Below are 19,729 nucleotides of genomic sequence, written 5' to 3' on the forward strand. Positions count from 1 at the left end.
TCATGGGCCCAGCCGCTCCGCGGCATGTGGGATCTTCCCGGACCGGGGCACGAATCCGTGTCCCCTGCATCGGCAGGCGGACTCTCAACCACTGCGCCACCAGGGAAGCCCCCCCCCCCCTTAATTTTGATTAGTGTTAGTGTGGTATATCTTTTCCCCTCATTTAACTTTTAACTCAATTTTGTCATTATTTAAAGTAGGTTTCTGATAGACAGCACATAGACCTTCAGATTACCTGTGAGTAGAGAAGTAAACCAAATTCTGACAGAGTTGGGGTAGAGAGAGCTTATGAGACTCTGTAGAAAAGAGTAGAAGATACAGAGGACTTAGATGAAGCAGGTAAAAATCATTCCAGAAAAGGAAAGTCTACCATTAAATGGCAAAACACAGAACACAGGTTCACATCCCTGACTATAGGGAATGGGGTTGGGAGGGGTAGCCTCTGAGGGAGAAACAGATAAATAGAGAAGGGGGAGGTATCCTTGGAGAAGTTAACAATGAAGGAAAGAACAAATGGGAGGAAAATTAAAGGTCTCATAGAAATAGAAATAAAACGGCTAACCTGTGTCCTCCTCTAAGCCACCCATGGAAACATCCATAAGGGAAACTGCACAGGAGATTGCAGGGCAGAAGTGCATGCTTTCAAACGCAGAATCCTGACCTCAAATGAAGTGAACCATTACCTTTTCAGTTACTCAGCATGCACTGTTTTGTGTCTCTTTTACACTTCATGTTCTTTCATGTATGATAATTTTGGAGAGTCATTTTCTTTTGTTCTAGCCATTTTCTAGTGAACTCTTGTATGTGGTCTCCATGTATTGTGTATGTAACAGGTAGACCCTGAGTGACTCTCCATGAGGGCCAGGTGTTCTAGACCTCCCTCCCCTCTTGGCCTTTAGGTTGCTCCTGAGGCATATTTTCTCTGCAAAAGACATCATGCAAACCCTGGTCTCTAATGGTTCGTAGTTTGATTTCATCAGTTCTCCCTGTGGCAGGTTAGTTTCCATTGAGTATTTGTGTTACAGTTTATTTCTATTTATTTATTTTTCTTTTTGGAAAGGTGTATGTATGTTTGTTCATTTATTCATCACTTGAAACATATGACGACTTAACCGTTCCAGCCAGTATGCTTTCAGCTTTAAATGAACAAAATTTTTTCTTAAGGAGCTCAGTCTAATTTGAAATATAAAGCCATTTCTTTCATGAATTCAATTCACTGAGCCAATTACTAGTGGTAATAGTTGTCACAGGTAACTCTTAAATGGCACTCCTGTGCCAGCTACTATTTTGAGTCTTTATCTGTGTTCAGTCACTTAGCCTTCTTAACAACCTGTTGATTATCCCCGTTTACACTTAGGGGACCTGAGGCTCACAGGCATTAAGTGCCTTGTTCAAGGTAATGGCTAGTCCATGACTTGAACCCAGGCAGTCTGTCTTGATCGTCTCTGTTCTTAGTCATTACTCTGCTGCCTCAGTTAGCTTTGGATCCATCTATTCTGACATCTTTAAGACTAGCTGTTTTATGTAAATAACGTGTGTGTTCAATTTCTTACCACTTCTTCTGTTGTCATTGTGGTTCATCGTCCTCTGCCTGGTCCAGCGCAGGGCTCTCATCTTTGCTTCTACTCTTACCCTCCCCACAGTCTCTCTTCCATTTAGTATTTACAATGATCCTTTCACAGTGTGATCAGATCTCATCACTCTCTTCCTCACATCCTTCCACTGACTTCTCTGTCCATGTGGAATGTACTCCAAACCCTTCATCACCTGGCTCCGGCACGTCTCTGTCTCCTTCCTTTAGCTCTGCTCTGTGTTGATATTTCGTCTGTGGCTCCCCTGCTGCCCAGGGATACTTGCTTAGCCTAACCCTTCCTTGTTTGATTTCCTTCCAGTTCCCGTCTTTGACACAGCCTCTTCTGACTGTCATAGTCAAAGTACCAGTTCTTTAAGCCACTCTCCTTTCACTTTATCCAGTCATAGCACTTGCTACTTGATATTTTATACTAGTAGGTGTATTCCCCTATTGTCTCTTTGGTTAGATTGTAAGCTGCAGAGGGGCAGGACGTGGCGGGTCTCATTTACTCAGTGCTGAACTCTAGCCAGGTGCTCAGTAAATCTCAGCTGAAAAAATGGAGTAAAGAAATGTCTTTACTAATTAATGGGTTAGTGCTTACTGGGAAGCGATATTTGAGTTTGTGAAGTTCTCATGCTTTCTGTCTCTGGAATCAGAATCTTCCATATAGATGCTCAGTATCAGGGCACTGGGTTTCACTCATCTCATTATTCCTTCTCACAGGCCAGTGAGTAAATAGTATCCATGAGTTCTCCAATTGTGCTTGATTGTTCTGAAACATATTCTGGTATTGTTTCAGTTCTCAAATTATATTTCTTAGAAACAAAATTTATGTCATCATTCTTGAGTAGTATTTAGTATCCTAGGCCATGGAAAATTGCATACTTGAGATTTTCCAGGAATGATTAGTCTGCTGCTTGGGCAACTTCTTTTAAATTTAGCTAGAGCAGTGTTTCTTGACTTTATACGTTATTAACCCCCCCAATATTAAATGAAATTTTAATTTAAATGAACTAATTCCCTAATTCCCCAACCAGAAAAATAAAATGCTAAGAAATAGGAGAGACTCTAAATGCTGAGAAATAAAAAAAGTTGAGCCTTGGAAGGTCACAAACCATTGCAATGTCTTAAGATTTTTTTTTTAACCGTCCCCCTCCCCCAATTTTGAATCTCTTTGGGAGTAGTCTCCCCACCCTCCCTTGACAAGGCATGATGTTCAAGTAAGTTCTTAAGATGCTTGAATAAGTCAATTTCAGACATTATATTTTTCTTCTAAAATGTTTCAAAAACCTTTTGGTCAATCTTAATAGAATATGGTTTATCATCAAATATACATGATGTTTATTTAAATATGTTAGTAAAATCAGTGACATGGGGCTTCCCTGGTGGCGCAGTGGTTGGGAATCTGCCTGCCAATGCAAGGGACATGGGTTTGAGCCCTGATCTGGGAAGATCCCACATGCTGCGGAGCAACTAGGCCCGTGAGCCACACCTACTGAGCCTGCGCGTCTGGAGCCTGTGCTCCGCAACGGGAGAGGCCGTGACAGTGAGAGGCCCGCGCACCGCGATGAAGAGTGGCCCCCGCTCGCCGTAACTGGAGAAAGCCCTCGCACAGAAACGAAGACCCAACACAGCCAAAAATAAATAAATTAATTAATTAATTAAAAAAGAAAAAAAAAATCAGTGACATGCTTTTCACTGCCCAGTTTGGAATTTCAAATTTGTTCATAGTTTGTTTATCTAATACTAGTTTTTACCTTTAGTATAGGTGCTTCTAACACTTGGAGTGGAGAAAATAGATTATAATTTAAAACTTTAACATAGATTTATGTTAAGTATTTTGGTATTATTTCTGATTTTGATTAGAAGAAATCTTACACCTATTCCTGTTTTCTAAGGCATACTTTCCAACTTCTGTTAGCTTTAGAAGTTTGCGAATCTCATATTTACCTTTTGTTTCAGTTACAAACCAGTGGACCATAAGCTTATTTGGCTACCCTTACGGGAGGCGTTTGAGGAACTCTTTGCTCAGACATTTTCCAAGAAGCAAAACTTTACATTCTTGGGACACATTCAGACCTGTTACAGGCAGAAACGGTGGCACGATCTGCTCAGACTAATGCAACATGTGTACAAGTCGGCTGTCAACAAGGATGGAAAAGAGAGTGAGACTGGTAAGAATGTGACCCAGGCTGCCAGTGGGAGGGCATGAGGCTGAAGTTTAATTAGCAGAATTAGGAGAAGAGTTTGGGGGAAGAATGAAGCAATACACATTAGAGCTTTCTAGGACTTTAGGCAGAGCTGACTAATTTTGAAGTATTGCTGCTCCTGTGACTCTAGTCAAGATTTCCATCAAAACAGGTGGTCGCTGATGTTGATGTACAGTACCACTTAGTGGTTAGTAAGTCACATGTGCTTAGAAGAAGAGGTTACTTCCAGAAAACTGGATTCCACAGCGAGTGGGGCTTTTGGTGGCTTAGTTACTTCTTCCTCATCTATAAAGTGGGAATAAGAGTACGTACTTCAAAGGGTTGTTGTGAGGATAAACGAGTTAACCAATACGTATGCATATAAACAAACTGATTAGTATAGTGGCTGCACATGGTTGGCATTATGTAAGTGTTTGGACTTAATTTTTTATACTTCTAAGATGTGATTTTTGTGTGTGTTATGTTAATTGTGTGGTTTTTTAAGTTATATATATTAAACTCAAAGTGTGTGTTAAATTCTTGTCTTTATTTTTCTCTAGGGTCATTACTAAAAGAGAAGTGGGAAGCATTTGGTCTTAGACTCAACCATGCCCAACAACAGATGAAAATGACTGAAAATGCCCTATTGTTTGCATTTGTAGAGGTATTTTGCTTTGGTTGTTTAGGTTAAGGGAATGCTGAATTGATGCAAAATGCAAATTTAAGGAGGCTACTGTTTTGTATTCTCTTCATGTTGACATTTTTAGGGCTTGTTGTTTAAGACAGTAAACACTTAATGAAATAATTCTTTGGGGGGAAGATTTTTTTTAATGTCCTTTATAGAAATTATGAAGTCTTGGTGAACACCATCATTACTATTTTTAAAGATGCAGTTGAGAACAACTAGTGAATTTTTTTATTGTTTCATAGCTCTGTGTGTGTGTGTGAGAGAGAGAGAGAGAGAGAGAGAGAGAGAGAGAGAGAGAGAGATTTGGGTCCATTCCTGTTAGGACACATTTTTGATTCCAGTGCATGGGTAGCTCTACTGTTTTCTCTCCTGTGACCTTGCAGGATCAACTTAGTTAAATGTTTGTGACTTAAGCTTTTTATATTTTTATTAAAGAAAATTGTTTCTGTGGCACTCTTCAGACCACACTCTAAGGGAGGTGTAGGAATCTTACTTGAGATGATGTCTTAGTGAGAGAGAAAGTCCCTCAACCATATATCCATTGTTGTGGGAAATTTAGTCATCAGTGCTTAATCTTAGTATGATTGTTTCTAATATAACCAATGAAAATGTCAAGTGCTCTCAAAATACGGTCTATACCTATTTCATGACTTGACATTACACTGGATTTTAATATGTTTGTTCCGTTTTATTTTTTCCAGTTTTATTTACAGAAGATTCTTTGTTAGGATCACCATGAAAACAAAAGCATAAAGCAGTTTAATAATAAAACAATTAAATAAATAAATAAAACAATAAAACTTAAAACAATTAAGTTTCTGATGTTGTGTCACTTGAGTAGATTGTCAGTTCATTGCTTTTGGAAATAGAACTTGAGATCAAATCAGTAGAGATGAGGAAAGATTCATCTTGATATTCTTCAGCACCTGTGAAAGGCTCTGAATTACAACCACTATACACTCTTGATTTAGTCATTTATCTTTTCTTGGTATACTCATAGCCTGACCCTGTATTTATTTTGGGTCTTTTTAATAACCATTTGGTTACCTTTAAACATCTGAATACATTGTAAGTTATTATTTGCCTTAGCATCCATATAATGGGATGTTCTAGTTTATTGCATCTCATCAGAGAGATTCCCTTGACCCTTTTGGATATTTGAAAAAAAGTTAACTTGACCTTAACTCTGGCAACCAGCTGGCAGCCATTTGGCACTAAGGTGTCAGCTCATCAGGTAGGAGCGGTTTGCCCTTGCCTCTGCTGCTGACCCTGCTCACATAACTGTTCTTGGTGAGTGTGTTTGTGTTTGAAATGGACCCTTAACATTTTACTTCATCTTCTAGGGTGCATTAGCTCAGGCTGTAAAGAAAGGAGAGTGGATCTTGTTGGATGAGATTAATCTGGCTGCTCCAGAAACATTGGAATGTCTGAGTGGTTTACTTGAAGGCTCCTCTGGCTCTCTGGTGTTGCTGGATCGAGGAGACACAGGTAGCACTTGATCCCCTTGGGGTTTGACTTGATGCGAGGTCTTTTGGCCTCTTTAAAGTAATACTCTTGGGACTTCCCTGGTGGTCCAGTGGGTAAGACTCCATACTCCCAATGCAGGGGGCTTGGGTTGGATCCCAGGTCTGGGAACTAGATCTGGCATGCTGCAACTAAGAGTCTGCATGCCACAACTAAGACCCGGGGCAGCCTAAATAAATAAATAAAATGTTTTTTTAAAAAATAATATTCTTTTGGTTAGGTAGATTACATGGGCCTCCCAGTGTGATTTATTTATTCTGTAGATAGTAATTTTCTGCAAAGTCTTATTGTTAGGTGATATAGGGAATGAAAAGAATACGATAATTTGTCAAGGCATTTGTGTAGTGGGTAATAAGGCATGCACACTCAGTGACAGTGTACGCACTGGTGAATAGGTGATGAAACATAAATAGCATGAACAACCTCACCATAAGAGATGGTGGGATGGCAGTTTAAGATTAAATTGTGTACGTAGATCTGGAAACTGATTTCATTGGGGTTTGAGAAAAGGCAAGGATGGTTGAGTAGCCAGTACCAACCTTGCTGAGCCTTGAGGCATAGTGGTTCACCCTGGGGTTCAGTGGAGTTAGTCTTCCCCTGATCACTTATTTGTTACAAGTTGTTGAGAATTTATAGTTTTCTTTTAACAGAACCACTGGTTCGTCATCCGGATTTCCGTTTATTTGCGTGTATGAATCCAGCAACTGATGTGGGCAAAAGAAATCTCCCACCAGGAATAAGAAACAGGTAAGGGGACATGGCTTGATTCCTGGAGCTGTTTTTAAAATTAAGTTCTCTTTATTGATTGATTGGTACTGTTAACGTAACCAACCCTCATAACAATGCCTGAAATTTATTGATTGCTGATACAGGAATCTTTTTACTTGTAGTAGTCTTCTTTCTATAGGTGGTAGGAATGTGGAAAACTCCAGAACACTGGGAGTTTTTTTCCTTTGGGTTGTTCGTGTGACATTTAATGGCTCATGGATATTGTTGAAAACAAAAATCTTTCCTCCTTCAGATAGCCTTTTAGCTATTAGAAAACCTTCACATAACGAAATAATAGTATATCATATAGCAACGTAAGTGCATTTTAGGCAGAGTCTTCTTGAATGAGACTAATGATGTGTTAAAGAACATTTAAGTTTCAGTTTTCATCATTAAGCACAGACTGACATGAACAAGATGTTTTATGTATGTAGCATTTGGGAAAAGGTAAATGACCTTGAAGAACCTAAGGGCAGGACAGGAATAAAGACGCAGACATAGAGAATGGACTGGAGGACATGGGGAGGGGGAAGGGTAAGCTGGGAAGAAGTGAGAGAGTGGCATGGACATATATACACTACCAAATGTAAAATAGATAGCTAGTGGGAAGCAGCCTCATAGCACAGGGAGATCAGCTCCGTGCTTTGTGACCACCTAGAGGGGTGGGATAGGGAGGGTAGGAGGGAGACGCAAGAGGGAGGGGATATGGGGATATATGTATATGTATAGCTGATGCACTTTGTTATAAAGCAGAAACTAACACACCATTGTAAAGCAATTATACTCCAATAAAGTTGTTTAAAAAAAAGATAAATGACCTTGTTTATTGTTGGTAACCTTTCGTTGAATCTGAGTTTTAAAATAGTGTTAAAACTTTACTAGATCTTCTCCCACATTATAAAAGTAGTAAAAACTTTTTAGGAAAATTTTTTCAACCACAAGTATGTATTTTCCTTTGCTACAACTATGAAATTTTGATAGTGAGGAGGCTTTTTTGTTATTGTTGCATGTACTTTTTGTTACATATAGTTGTAATCAAAAACACCTGAAAATGAGGATAAATAAAGTCTTACTTTTGTAACTGTTTTTGCAAGGACTGTTTGACTTTCTTCGAAGTAGTAATGGTAGATTTTTGGTAGCGGTTACATTATTTTCTATTTCATTATGATCAATCTGTATCTCAAGTTGAAAGACCTTTATAATTCATATTACAAGCAGGTAAAATGAGTTTATATAATTTCTGTCTTGTGTTTTTGTACTGTCAGAATAGCTGTATTAACTTCCTCAGAAATGGTTATTATGGAATAATAATTGTCTTAACAGGTTCACAGAACTTTATGTAGAAGAATTGGAAAGTAAAGAAGACTTACAGATCCTTATTGTGGATTATCTGAAAGGGTTGAGTGTGAACAGGAGCACAGTGCAAGGAATCATAACGTGGGTTCTTTTTGGTTTCTCTTTATAAACTTCTCCTCTGAGCATAAAAATGTGTACCTCATGCACGTATACTGTTTTCTTCTTTTTTGCTTCTAACGAGAGAAGACTGATGGAAGGATTATTTAGATTTTACTTTAATGTTGGAACCTTATGGACTCCCTTGGATTTTCCTAAGGAAACTACCTAGAGAGCTTATGAGAATATGTATTGTCAATACCTATGAGAATATGTAAACAATTAGATAATGCTCTCCTAATTACTTCTTTATTCACAGCTAAGAGTTTGAATCCCTTGAGGATATATAACTGGCTTGTATTTTGATCTGCCTTGGTGATATCCTACTTTTTGCAATTTGCATATTAGCTTTGTGGAATGTAGAGGGGGGAAGGTTGATATAATTGATTGAGGCCAGTTTGGAATTATTAGAGTCTTAGCTGAATGAAGTATAGAGTGGTTATATTGCTTGGTGCTTTAATTTGAGTTTCTTTCCTCTGTTTTTTGTATGCCATGTGGAAAGGGTGCAGTCTTTTGTATCATACACCCTGGGTTCTAGTGCTGGCTCTGTCATCTGGGGCACGTCACTTAGTTGATTTTATCTGTGTCCTCTAAAACAAGATATATGTAAAGATTTTGAAGTTGGATCATATTAGTGTTTTACTTTGCTTTTTGTGCTTTTTTCTTTACTTTTTTGTTTTTTACAAATAGTTATTGAGTGGCTCAGATGCTAGGGATACAGTTATAAATAAAACAGACAATCTTGGTTCTTTTCAGGGAGCTTTAATTCTACAGGTGAAGATAATCAGTAAATACTGTTATTTTTGGTTGTGATAAGTGAAGTAAAAGAACATATAAAGCAAAATGCTGGTTAGAAAATAAAGCTTGGAGCCCGGTTTTAAATAGGTTAGTCAAAGAGGTATTTGTCAAAGGGCTTCGGAGTGGTTTGTCACACCACATTTTAAAATAAGAGCACTTTTTGTTAGCCAAGAATATTTAGACAAAAGTGTAAATATGTGTAGTTAAAATTCAAAAAGCTGGAGATAAAGCAGTGTGGCTGAAGTGTGGCTCTTATAAAATGCTAATAGGGCTTCCCTGGTGGCGCAGTGGTTGAGAGTCCGCCTGCTGATGCAGGGGACACGGGTTCGTGCCCCGGTCCGGGAGGATCCCACATGCCGCGGAGCGGCTGCGCCCGTGAGCCATGGCCGCTGAGCCTGCGTGTCCGGAGCCTGTACTGTGCAACGGGAGAGGCCACAACAGTGAGAGGCCTGCGTACAGCAAAAAAAAAAACAAAAAACTGATAGTACAAGAGGTTCATGTTCCATATATAAAAACCCACTTCTGGAATGTAGAGTCTTTCTACAAAAGAAAGAATGTCTAGCTAGATTGCAAGGAGGGAAGACAGATCTCATTTGGGCAAGAACTTGGGTTTCATCTCTTTATTTGGTTGCACTGGGTCTTAGCTGTGGCAGGTGGGCTCTTTAGTTGTGGCGTGTGAACTCTTAGTTGCTGCATGCATGTGGGATTTAGTTCCCTGACCAGGGATTGAATCTGGGACCCCTGCATTGGGAGTGTGGAGTCTTATCCACTGTGCCACCAGGGAAGTCCCTTGGATTTCATCTCTGACACATGTTTGGTTATACTTGATCTTGTGATCATGAATTTCATGAATTTTTTTTTTTTTTTTTTTGGCTACTTCGGGTCTTTGGTGCTGTGTATTGGGCATTCTCTAGTTGCGGCAAGCGGGGTCTATTCTTCATTGCGGTGCACAGGCTTCTCATTGCGGTGGCTTCTCTTGTTTCGGGCACAGGCTCTGGGCATGTGGGCTTCAGTAGTTGCGGCATGTGGGCTCAGCATTTGTGGCTCGCGGGCTCTAGAGCGCAGGCTCAGTAGTTGTGGCGCACGGGTTTAGTTGCTCTACGGCATGTGGGATCTTCCCGGACCAGGGCTTGAACCCATGTACCCTGCATTGGCAGTGGATTCTTAACCACTGCACCACCAGGGAAGTCCTTCATGAATTTTTGAGATTTGCACTTGATGTTTCAGTCTGAAACTTCTTCCCTCTTGTCATCTTCTGGACTTGTAAATTATGTGGTAATGAAAGTAGAAATGGTCACCATATCATCATGCTTTTTAACATTTTGTCATTGTTGATTATAACCGTATCTGTAGACTTTCTTTTAAAATACCATTACTTTTGTTTTCTGTGTGCTTATCCATCACCATTAGAGATTACCCAGGGACTTCATTTGACTCTCATATTAAAGCCAACTTTGGAACCCTGTGTTTGGATTCAGTATATTCTTGCTAAGGGCCTCTCATATCTCACTACCATTCCCTTAAAAATCAGACACATCTCACCTTTCTCCTCTTTCCATCCTAAGGGAAATTGATCAATATTCATTTTATTATTTTTGATGCTCTAAGAAGTTGTATGTAAGCTTGGCCATCTAATCTATAAATGCCTTTTGGTCCTTTTGTAGAGAAATGGGAACAACAGCAAAATATTAGGGCTTATTAGTTAATAAAATAAATCTTTTGAACTGCATCCTCTCTGTAGGTTCTATACAACTGTGCGGAAGGAGTCTGGGACAAAATTGGTGGATGGGACCGGCCATAGACCTCACTACAGCCTTCGGACTCTCTGTAGGGCCCTGCGATTTGCAGCCTCCAATCCGTGTGGCAACATCCAGCGCTCGCTCTATGAGGTCTTTGTACAGTCTGTGTTTGGTTGGGAGCTTGTTGGATGGGCACACCACGGGGAAGGAGCAAGTGGGGATGCCCGTGCCAGGATTGCCAGTGTTTTCTGTTTAGTCAGATGAGCTCAGAACTTTTCATACCGGAACTACCCTGCCCTTTTTCTACCATTGTGTCCCATTTATAAGTTGTTCTGGGGCTTCCCTGGTGGCGCAGTGGTTAATAATCCACCTGCCAATGCAGGGGACACAGGTTCAAGCCCTGGTCCGGGAAGACCCCACATGCTGCGGAGCATCTAAGCCCGTGCACCACAGCTACTGAGCCTGGGCTCTAGAGCCTGCGAGCCACAACTATTGAAACCCGCGCATCTAAAGCCCGTGCTCTGCAACAAGAGAAGCCCCCACAATGAGAAGCCCACGCATTGCAACGAAGAATAGGCCCCGCTCGCCGCAACTAGAGAAAGCCTGCACACAGCAACAAAGACCCAACGCAGCCAATAAATTAATTAATTAATTAATTAATTAAAATAAAGTAAAATAAATAATAAAAAATATATTCTTTAAAAAAAAAAAGTTGTTCTGGGCACCAGCACCACCCGAGAGGTTGAATTTTGTTTCTGAAACAAGTTGGCCTGTTATTGCAGAAGGATAAATAGTGTTACACGTATTTGTGTTTTCTCTAGGGCTTTTGTTTGGGTTTCTTAACACAGCTTGACAGGGCATCGCACCCAATAGTTCAGAAGCTCATCTGTCAGCACATTGTTTCTGGCAATGTTAAAAGTCTGCTGAAGCAGGTAGGTTCTTTTTTGATTTTTGACTTAAATGAAAGGCTGAAATATCAAATTGTTAGCTGTTTTGATTTTGGTTTTGGTTTTTTTGCAAAACTTGTTTCTAATTATAAAAGTTGTCAGTTTGTTCCACAAAATTTTAACATAGGTGGTGAAAATTCCTGATAATCGTGATCTTTGGAGATTTAAACCCTATAGTTAGTCCTTTCCATCTAAATCGTGTGTGTGTGTGTACATATATATATATATTTAAAAGTTAAAAAATCTTTTTTATATATTCAAATTCTAATATATGTGTGTGTGTAGATTTATCAAGGTAAATTCTAATACAGGCATACCTCACTTTATTGCAGTTTGCTTTATTGCACTTAGTAGATACTGCAGTTTTTTACAAATTGAAGGTCTGTGGCAACCCTATGTTGTCAGTGATGGTTAGCATTTTTAGCAATAAAGCATTTTAAAATGAAGATACGTACATCTTTGTTAGACATGTTATTGCACACCTAATAGATTGTAGTACAGTGTAAACATAACTTTCATATGCATTGAGAAACCAAAAAATTTGTGTGACTGGCTTTATTGCCGTATTGGCTTTATTGTGATATTTGCTTCATTGCCGTAGTCTGGAATCAAATCTGGAAAATCTCCAAGGTCTGCCTGTATATATGTAATATAAGTAATATAAATGAAACCGTCTCATAAGAATGTTCTGTAGTTTCCTTTCTTAACCTAACTATATCCTGGATATATTTTTATGTCTATACCACAGATCACTGTGAGTGACGTGCTTTCTAATTGTCACATAGCATTTCATTGGAAGCTTGTGCCACAGTTTATCTGCACACCCCTCTTCTGATTGATGGTTGGGCTTTTTTCCCCCTTTCCTTTTCTTGTTTCTATTGTACACAGTAACCGTTTCAGTTTGACAGAGGAAATCACAGAATAACATGGGATTGAAAGAGGCTGAGAGAAACTGGCTCACAAACTGACTTGTTTGTCTATTGCTTGCTCTTTAGGAAGAAAGCCATTGGGATTGTGGGTACTTTGGGTTCAATGTTTTTTCCTTTTAAAAAATTATACAAGTAACACATGAATATATACTTCTGGTAAACTGTGACAATGCTGAGAAAAGACTCAAGCTTGCTTCGATTATTATCGCATTACCATTCCCCTCCACTTATTTTTTTGTATGCTTTCCTCATGCTTATATATGATGGTGGCTTAACAGTTCTTTTTTCTCACTGCTCTTCTGCCCAACTGAGAAGTCCTTAAAAGCAGTGCCTACAACTGTGGCTTCAAGTCAGGGGGCTAAATGTTCTAGAAGAGCACTTTTCTATAGCTATATATCTGACCACCATTTGACCATTTTTGATCTATAAAAATGGCAGTTTTGTGTAAATCAACTTAACTTCCACCATACCTTCAAAAGGTTATGCCATCATCTACAGTATTATCCTTAACAAATTAGTTTCTCTGGAGGGTTGCTTTTATTTTTAATGTCTTCTAGGGGATCCAGAACATAGTAGTGCATAGCGCCCCCCTCTCTCCGCCCCAATACAACACTGGCTATGTTTTGGGAATGTGGTTTATATGAAATACATGTTTTTGACCAAAATACTTAGAGTGGGATGTTTGGTAGATGAGAGAAGAGAACTGAGTCATAAACTATCTGAGAAATTATTTTCATTCAAGTTTTCCCCCATATCTACCTAACCCCACCTGAATTTTAAAACCAGTACATGTCGCCATTTTGTTCTCCTTCCTCAAAGTAATTTTTTTTTTATGTTCATTTGTGGGTTTTAATGTTGAAAGCATCCAGAACAAGCAGCATTCTTGGTGACAGTTTTTTTTCCCACTTTACACCCCTCTCTGAAAGCCATAGTTGTCGTGGGTCTGTGGGTTATTTCTCTAACTCTTGTGTCTTTCAGCCTATTCCAGAACCAAAAGGAGGTCGGCTTATCCAGGTGGAAGGCTACTGGATTTCGGTGGGAGACAAGGAACCTACAATAGATGAGACATACATCCTCACGTCTTCCGTCAAGCTGAACCTGAGAGACATAGTCCGAGTGGTCTCTGCAGGGTGTGTGGACCTTTTCTAACACTGCTCTGTTGTCTTACCAGCATAGGCATTGCTGAAAGTCTAGTCCTACTTGCTGAACTTTCAAAGGGCTCTGTTGTTATTCATTGGCTGAGTGAATAATTATTTTCTAAGTCAATCCTGTCACTTTTCTCCAGACACAAAACATCGTTTCTAGTTGTACCTTTGGTGGGAGCAATATGGACACAGATTATTTTGGCCATCATTAAGGTTGGTTTTTAGTATTTTGCTGATGGATACTCATTACCCATTACTTGTTCAGTGAGTAACAGTTACTCCCGCTTACTGTTTCTCACTAGTGCAAGAGAGGCTGGAATTACTTTCCTCGGTAGTTTCTGAGGAACCTTTTTTTTTGCGGTACGCGGGCCTCTCACTGTTGTGGCCCCTCCCGTTGCGGAGCACAGGCTCCGGACGCACAGGCTCAGCGGCCATGGCTCACGGGCCCAGCCGCTCCACGGCATGTGGGATCCTCCCGGACCGGGGCATGAACCCGTGTCCCCTGCATCGGCAGGCGGACTCTCAACCACTGCGCCACCAGGGAAGCCCCTGAGGAACCATTTTTACATAGAAACTTCTCAGGGCTTAAAAAATGTTCCATTAGTAGTGCATAGGTATATAAAAATGTTCTCTTATGAAGATGTTAAATGTTATAGTTGTTCTTTTTTAAATACTACATGATTTAATTCTGGTTTCTGTCTTTTTTTTTCTCTTTTTAATTGCTTTATTGGCTGATCCTTTAAAGAACATATCCAGTGCTGATTCAGGGAGAGACATCAGTGGGTAAAACAAGCCTGATACGGTGGCTGGCCGCAGCTACTGGTAACCACTGTGTGCGTATTAACAACCACGAGCACACAGATATTCAGGAGTACATTGGTTGTTACACATCCGACTCCTCAGGGAAGCTCATGTTTAAAGAAGGTAAGGTTGTAATTCTATTCCTTGGGTCTCCTCAAGCAGTCTTCATCCTTTCCAGTTGAGGCACAGGATGGACGCCATAATAGCTGTTTTTTCTTTCTCCCTGAGCTATGTGATGGTTAAAGGGTGATGGTTAGGGCCCCAGCTTTCTTTGAGCCAGACTAATCTTGTTGGCTGTACACAGGACTGGGGCCTAGGTTTTTTTTGCTTTTTAAAAAATTAATTAATTAATTAATTTTTGGCTGTGTTGGGTCTTCGTTGCTGCACGTGGGCTTTCTCTAGTTGCGGAGGCTACTCTTCATTGTGGTGTGCGGGCTTCTCATTTTGCGGTGGCTTCTCGTTGTGGAGCACGGGCTCTAGGTGCATGGGCTTCAGTAGTTGTGGCACGTGGGCTTAGTTGCTCCGTGGCATGTGGGATCTTCCCAGACCAGGGATGGAACCTGTGTCCCCTGCCTTGGCAGGTGGATTCTTAGCCTCTGCGCCACCAGGGAAGTCCTGGGGCCTAGTTTTGAAGAGTGCAGTTGAACTACGTCATTTCCTAGAGAATCAGAAGAGGGGTAAGCATTGAACAGAGGGAAGCTGAGAATAGATGAGAATGTGGTGACTTAAATGAAAGTAGACTTCAGGGGAAAAAGTAAGTTGTAAATGTAATATTCATCAACTTTGGCTCCTCCTTTGTGCAAAATAAAAAGGAGTGGCCTCCCCTGGTGGCGCAGTGGTTGAGAGTCTGCCTGCCGATGCAGGGAACATGGGTTCATGCCCCGGTCTGGGAAGATCCCACATGCTGTGGAGTGGCTGGGCCTGTGAGCCATGGCCACTGAGCCTGTGTGTCCGGAGCCTGTGCTCCGCAATGGGAGAGGCCACAACAGTGAGAGGCCCGCGTACCGCAAAAAAAATAATAATAATAATAAAAAATAAAACGGAGTATGTTTAATTGAAAATTATGCTTCCTTGATACTCACAACCACAAATTATTTGGGGACATGACTAGCTGCAGAGAATAATTTGCTTTGAAATTTAATGATAATCTAGGATTTGTTGATTTGTATATAACATTTAAAAAAAAACTTTGGACTAATTTATGCACTAATTTTCAGTATGTATTTCCTCTAAGGTGTTCTTATTGATGCTATGAGAAAGGGCTATTGGATTATTTTAGATGAGTTAAATTTGGCCCCTACCGATGTGCTGGAGGCACTGAACAGACTGTTGGATGATAACCGTGAATTGCTCATAACAGAAACACAAGAAGTTGTTAAAGCACATCCTCGCTTCATGCTTTTTGCTACCCAGAATCCCCCAGGACTTTACGGAGGCAGAAAGGTGTGTAGCATTTGCCCCCTTACTCCTGTTTGTTACCGAATCGAGTAGAAAAGCCGTCTTGGTAAGACTGAGATGTTTTTACCTCTGTTGAAGGATTTTTCTTTTTGTGGTGAATAGCAGAGCATACATTTTGGAAATTAAATGAAAAGGTCCTTTGTATCATGTTGTTTCTGTGCGTTTCCCAGATGCTTTCTAGAGCCTTCAGGAATCGATTTGTGGAATTGCACTTTGATGAACTGCCTAGTTCTGAGTTGGAAACAATCTTGCACAAGCGGTGTAGCTTGCCACCCTCCTACTGCAGCAAGTTGGTTAAAGTCATGCTGGAGCTTCAGGTATTCCACCTCTCCATCACTTAGCTTCAAATGGACTGTGTTGATTAGATTTGGTGGTCAGAATCTGAGGCTCCCTGGGGTAGAAACAGCCCATCAACCCATTTATTATTTTTTTCAGAGTAAGGATCTTGTCTTTAAAACTCATTCCATTAATATCCAGTTTTTGGTTTTGTGTTGTAAATTGGCAATTTAATACCATGTTAAAATTTTTCTGATAATTATATGTGATGACAGTTCCCTACTTGTGGATAATATGGAACATTTTACTTAGGTTGGAACTTGGCATCAACAAACTGCAGTTTTTGTTTTTTAAATGGGTGATCCTTGAATGGACATAACTAAAGAGATCCTTTATGTGTGGCTCTCCCTTTTCAGTTCTACAAAGCTACAGTTGTGTTTTTTTTTTTTTTAACAATATTCCCCCCCCCCTTTTTTCCTAAAGATTTCCCAGAACTTACTCATCATTTATTTATTTATTTATTTGTTGCGGCAGATGGGCTCCTCAGTTGCAGTCGTGGGCTCCTTAGTTGCGGCTTGTGGACTCCTTAGTTGTGGCATGCAAAAACTCTTAGTTGCGGCATGCATCTGGGATCTAGTTCCCTGACCAGGGATTGAACCCGGACCCCCTGCATTGGGAGCGTGGAGTCTTAACCACTGCACCATCAGGGAAGTCCCAAGAATATCCCAGTTATTTTATGGGGTTAAAAGTGGTTTTTATCAGAATTATACACTGTTAAATTACTTCCTAGAAAGCTAATAACTGCCACTCTTACTACTGTGGTCCCACACTGTGGGATTAATTTTCCTGCGTGTTTGCCACTATTTGTATTATTATTCGTAATTGTTTTCTATGTGTTATATGAGATGGAATTCCATTATTTGTTATGTTCTTTACTTACACATGGGTTTGAACATTTATCTTCAAACGATTGCAGTCCCTTTACTTTTTTTTTTTTTGTGGTACCCGGGCCTCTCACTACTGTGGCCTCTCCCGCTGTGGAGCACAGGCTCCGGACGCTCAGGCCCAGCGGCCATGGCTCACGGGCCCAGCCGCTCCGCGGCACGCGGGATCCTCCCGGACCGGGGCACGAACCCACGTCCCCTGCATCGGCAGGTGGACTCTCAACCACTGCGCCACCAGGAAAGCCCTGCAGTCCCTTTACATTTAAGAAAAATTAATCTTAGTGGAATGAATCATTTTTATGGGAGCTTAAATTTGTCAGGAATTTTGTATAAGTTGTACTGTACGCTTGCCATTGCCCTTTTTCATTTGTTTTGGTCCTTTAATAGTCCTATCGCAGAGGTTCTTCAGTGTTTGCTGGAAAGCAAGGCTTCATCACCCTCCGTGATCTGTTCCGATGGGCTGAGCGATACAGATTGGCTGAGCAGACGGACAAAGAGTATGACTGGTTGCAGCACTTAGCGAACGATGGTATGCTCTCAGCACATGCTCTCTAACTGTGGCCGTAGGGCAGATTGCATGCTGTGTTATTACAACAAATCTTGCCCAAATTGTCGTCAGTATATATATTTTACTAGGCACTGCAGGAACAGAGCCGTTCTCCCTCAAGTCCTGACTGATGTTGTAAGTGGTCCTATTTCTGCAGGCCTCTGTGCTGTTATGTTTTGGTTGCTAAGGTTTTCTCACTCTTAGCTTCAGGTGGCTCCCTGTGGGAGTCAGGGTATGGACATAACGCCTTTAGGAGTTTAGGCAGGTGGTTGGTGGGGGTCTTTGAGCACCTTTTATCTGCATTGTGGTGACCATGGAGAGTTGTGTTTGCGCCTTAGAGACGTACAGAAAACTGACGGGTTGGATAATACCAGAGTTCTGAGCCAAGGTAGTTACGTCATCTGAGACTCAGGTTTGTTTACTTTGGTTTAATCAATGGGAAGAATTTGTATGTTCCTCTCTGTGCTAGCATAGAAAGCCTTTCTGAACCTTCTGAATTGAAAAGTCTTGATGAGTCCTTAACAGGGTGGTTACTAAGGGTGGGGAGGAAATAAAACTAACCCATGAGAGTTACATTTTCTCTTCGCTGGGAAAGAGTACAGGGAGGAGCCCCTTTTTTAAACTTTCTTTATCGAGGTATAACATAAAATGTAACAGTAAAGGGGGTAAAGTGCTCTGTTATTTCATGTGCAGCTTAATGTATTTTTACATATGTGGGTACCCAGGTAAATCACCACCTCGGGAAAGATTTAGGATATTTCCAGTACCTCAGAAGATTCCTTCATGGCTCTTGCCAGCCTTAACTCCTAGAGATAGATAATCGCTGCTCTGACATCTGTCACCAGTGATGGATTCTGCCTGAGCTTGTGCTTTATCTAAATAGTATCATGCAGTATGTACTCTTGTGTCTGGCTTCTTTTCACTCAATCTAATGTGAGATTCAGCCATGCTGTTTTGTACATCAGGACTTCATTCCTTTTAAATTATTACTGTGTTGTAATCCATTGTATGGGAGATACCGTGATATGTTTGTCTGTTCTCTTGTTGATGGACATTTGGGTCATTTCTGCTTTTTAGCTATTAGAAAGAAAAGCTGCTCTGAACATTCCTGAGTGTCATTTGGTGCACGTGAGTTCATTTGTGTTGGATTACCTAGAGGTGGTGTTGCCAAGGCAGAGGGCAGGCATATCGTTAGTTGTAGTAAGTTCTCCTGGTTTTCCAAAGTAGTTCTTCAGGTTTCCTCTTCCCAGCAGCTAATGCTCCATAGTATCAGTGTCCCTTGGTATTGACACTTGACGGTTCCTTTTTTTTTTTCTTTCAAGGTTTTATGCTTCTGGCAGGCCGGGTCAGGAAGCAGGAGGAGGTTGATGTGATTCAAGAAGTCCTTGAAAAACATTTCAAGAAAAAATTGTGTCCTCAATCCCTCTTCTCCAAAGAAAATCTCCTAAAATTGCTGAGTGAGTAGGCCATCACATCCAGAGGAGAATAAATTGAGTTGTGTTCATATTAGAACCTAAATATGTACTCTGCCTTTGATAGGTAAATTGTCTACTCAGATACCCACATTGGAGTCTAAATTCAGCCACGTCGTGTGGACCAAGGGCATGCGGAGACTGGCGATGCTGGTGGGAAGGGCGCTGGAATTTGGTGAACCAGTGCTGCTGGTTGGAGACACTGGGTAAAGTGGGGAGACAGTAACTCGTTTTGAGGGTTCAGTTCAATTCAGTAGAGTTCATGTAGTGTGTGCCCTTCTGGATAAGAGACATGGTAGGGCGCTGTGTTTTGGGGAAGGGCCCACTGAGCCAAGGGGCAGGCGCCCTGTGTTGGCTAGATGCCCTGTGTTGGCCAGCAGTGTCTGTGGCCAGAGCTCCCCTCTCTTGTTGACTGGGGTGTTCGTGGGTGTGTATTTGGAATTCATGCTCCTTGTTAATCTGGTGTGTATCTCTTAACA

At 40.8% G+C, this 19,729-nt stretch overlaps 1 protein-coding gene across 1 annotated transcript in view; it reads left to right on the forward strand.

Annotated features, from left to right (window-relative positions):
- The window catches only part of MDN1 (midasin AAA ATPase 1), a 155,148-nt gene that overhangs the window by 42,904 nt on the left and 92,515 nt on the right, over nt 1-19,729 (forward strand). The window contains exons 16-29 of the mRNA XM_082855910.1: nt 3,536-3,747; nt 4,323-4,426; nt 5,794-5,938; nt 6,625-6,721; nt 8,066-8,179; nt 10,734-10,881; nt 11,553-11,663; nt 13,586-13,737; nt 14,498-14,676; nt 15,788-15,996; nt 16,182-16,328; nt 17,619-17,760; nt 19,101-19,235; nt 19,318-19,456. Coding sequence (XP_082712036.1) covers nt 3,536-3,747; nt 4,323-4,426; nt 5,794-5,938; nt 6,625-6,721; nt 8,066-8,179; nt 10,734-10,881; nt 11,553-11,663; nt 13,586-13,737; nt 14,498-14,676; nt 15,788-15,996; nt 16,182-16,328; nt 17,619-17,760; nt 19,101-19,235; nt 19,318-19,456 — 2,034 coding nt within the window. The remainder of the gene's footprint in view (nt 1-3,535; nt 3,748-4,322; nt 4,427-5,793; nt 5,939-6,624; nt 6,722-8,065; nt 8,180-10,733; nt 10,882-11,552; nt 11,664-13,585; nt 13,738-14,497; nt 14,677-15,787; nt 15,997-16,181; nt 16,329-17,618; nt 17,761-19,100; nt 19,236-19,317; nt 19,457-19,729) is intronic.

This window comes from Leucopleurus acutus (genome assembly GCF_964270905.1).
Source record: "Leucopleurus acutus genome assembly, chromosome: 15".
NCBI lineage: Eukaryota > Metazoa > Chordata > Mammalia > Artiodactyla > Delphinidae > Leucopleurus > Leucopleurus acutus.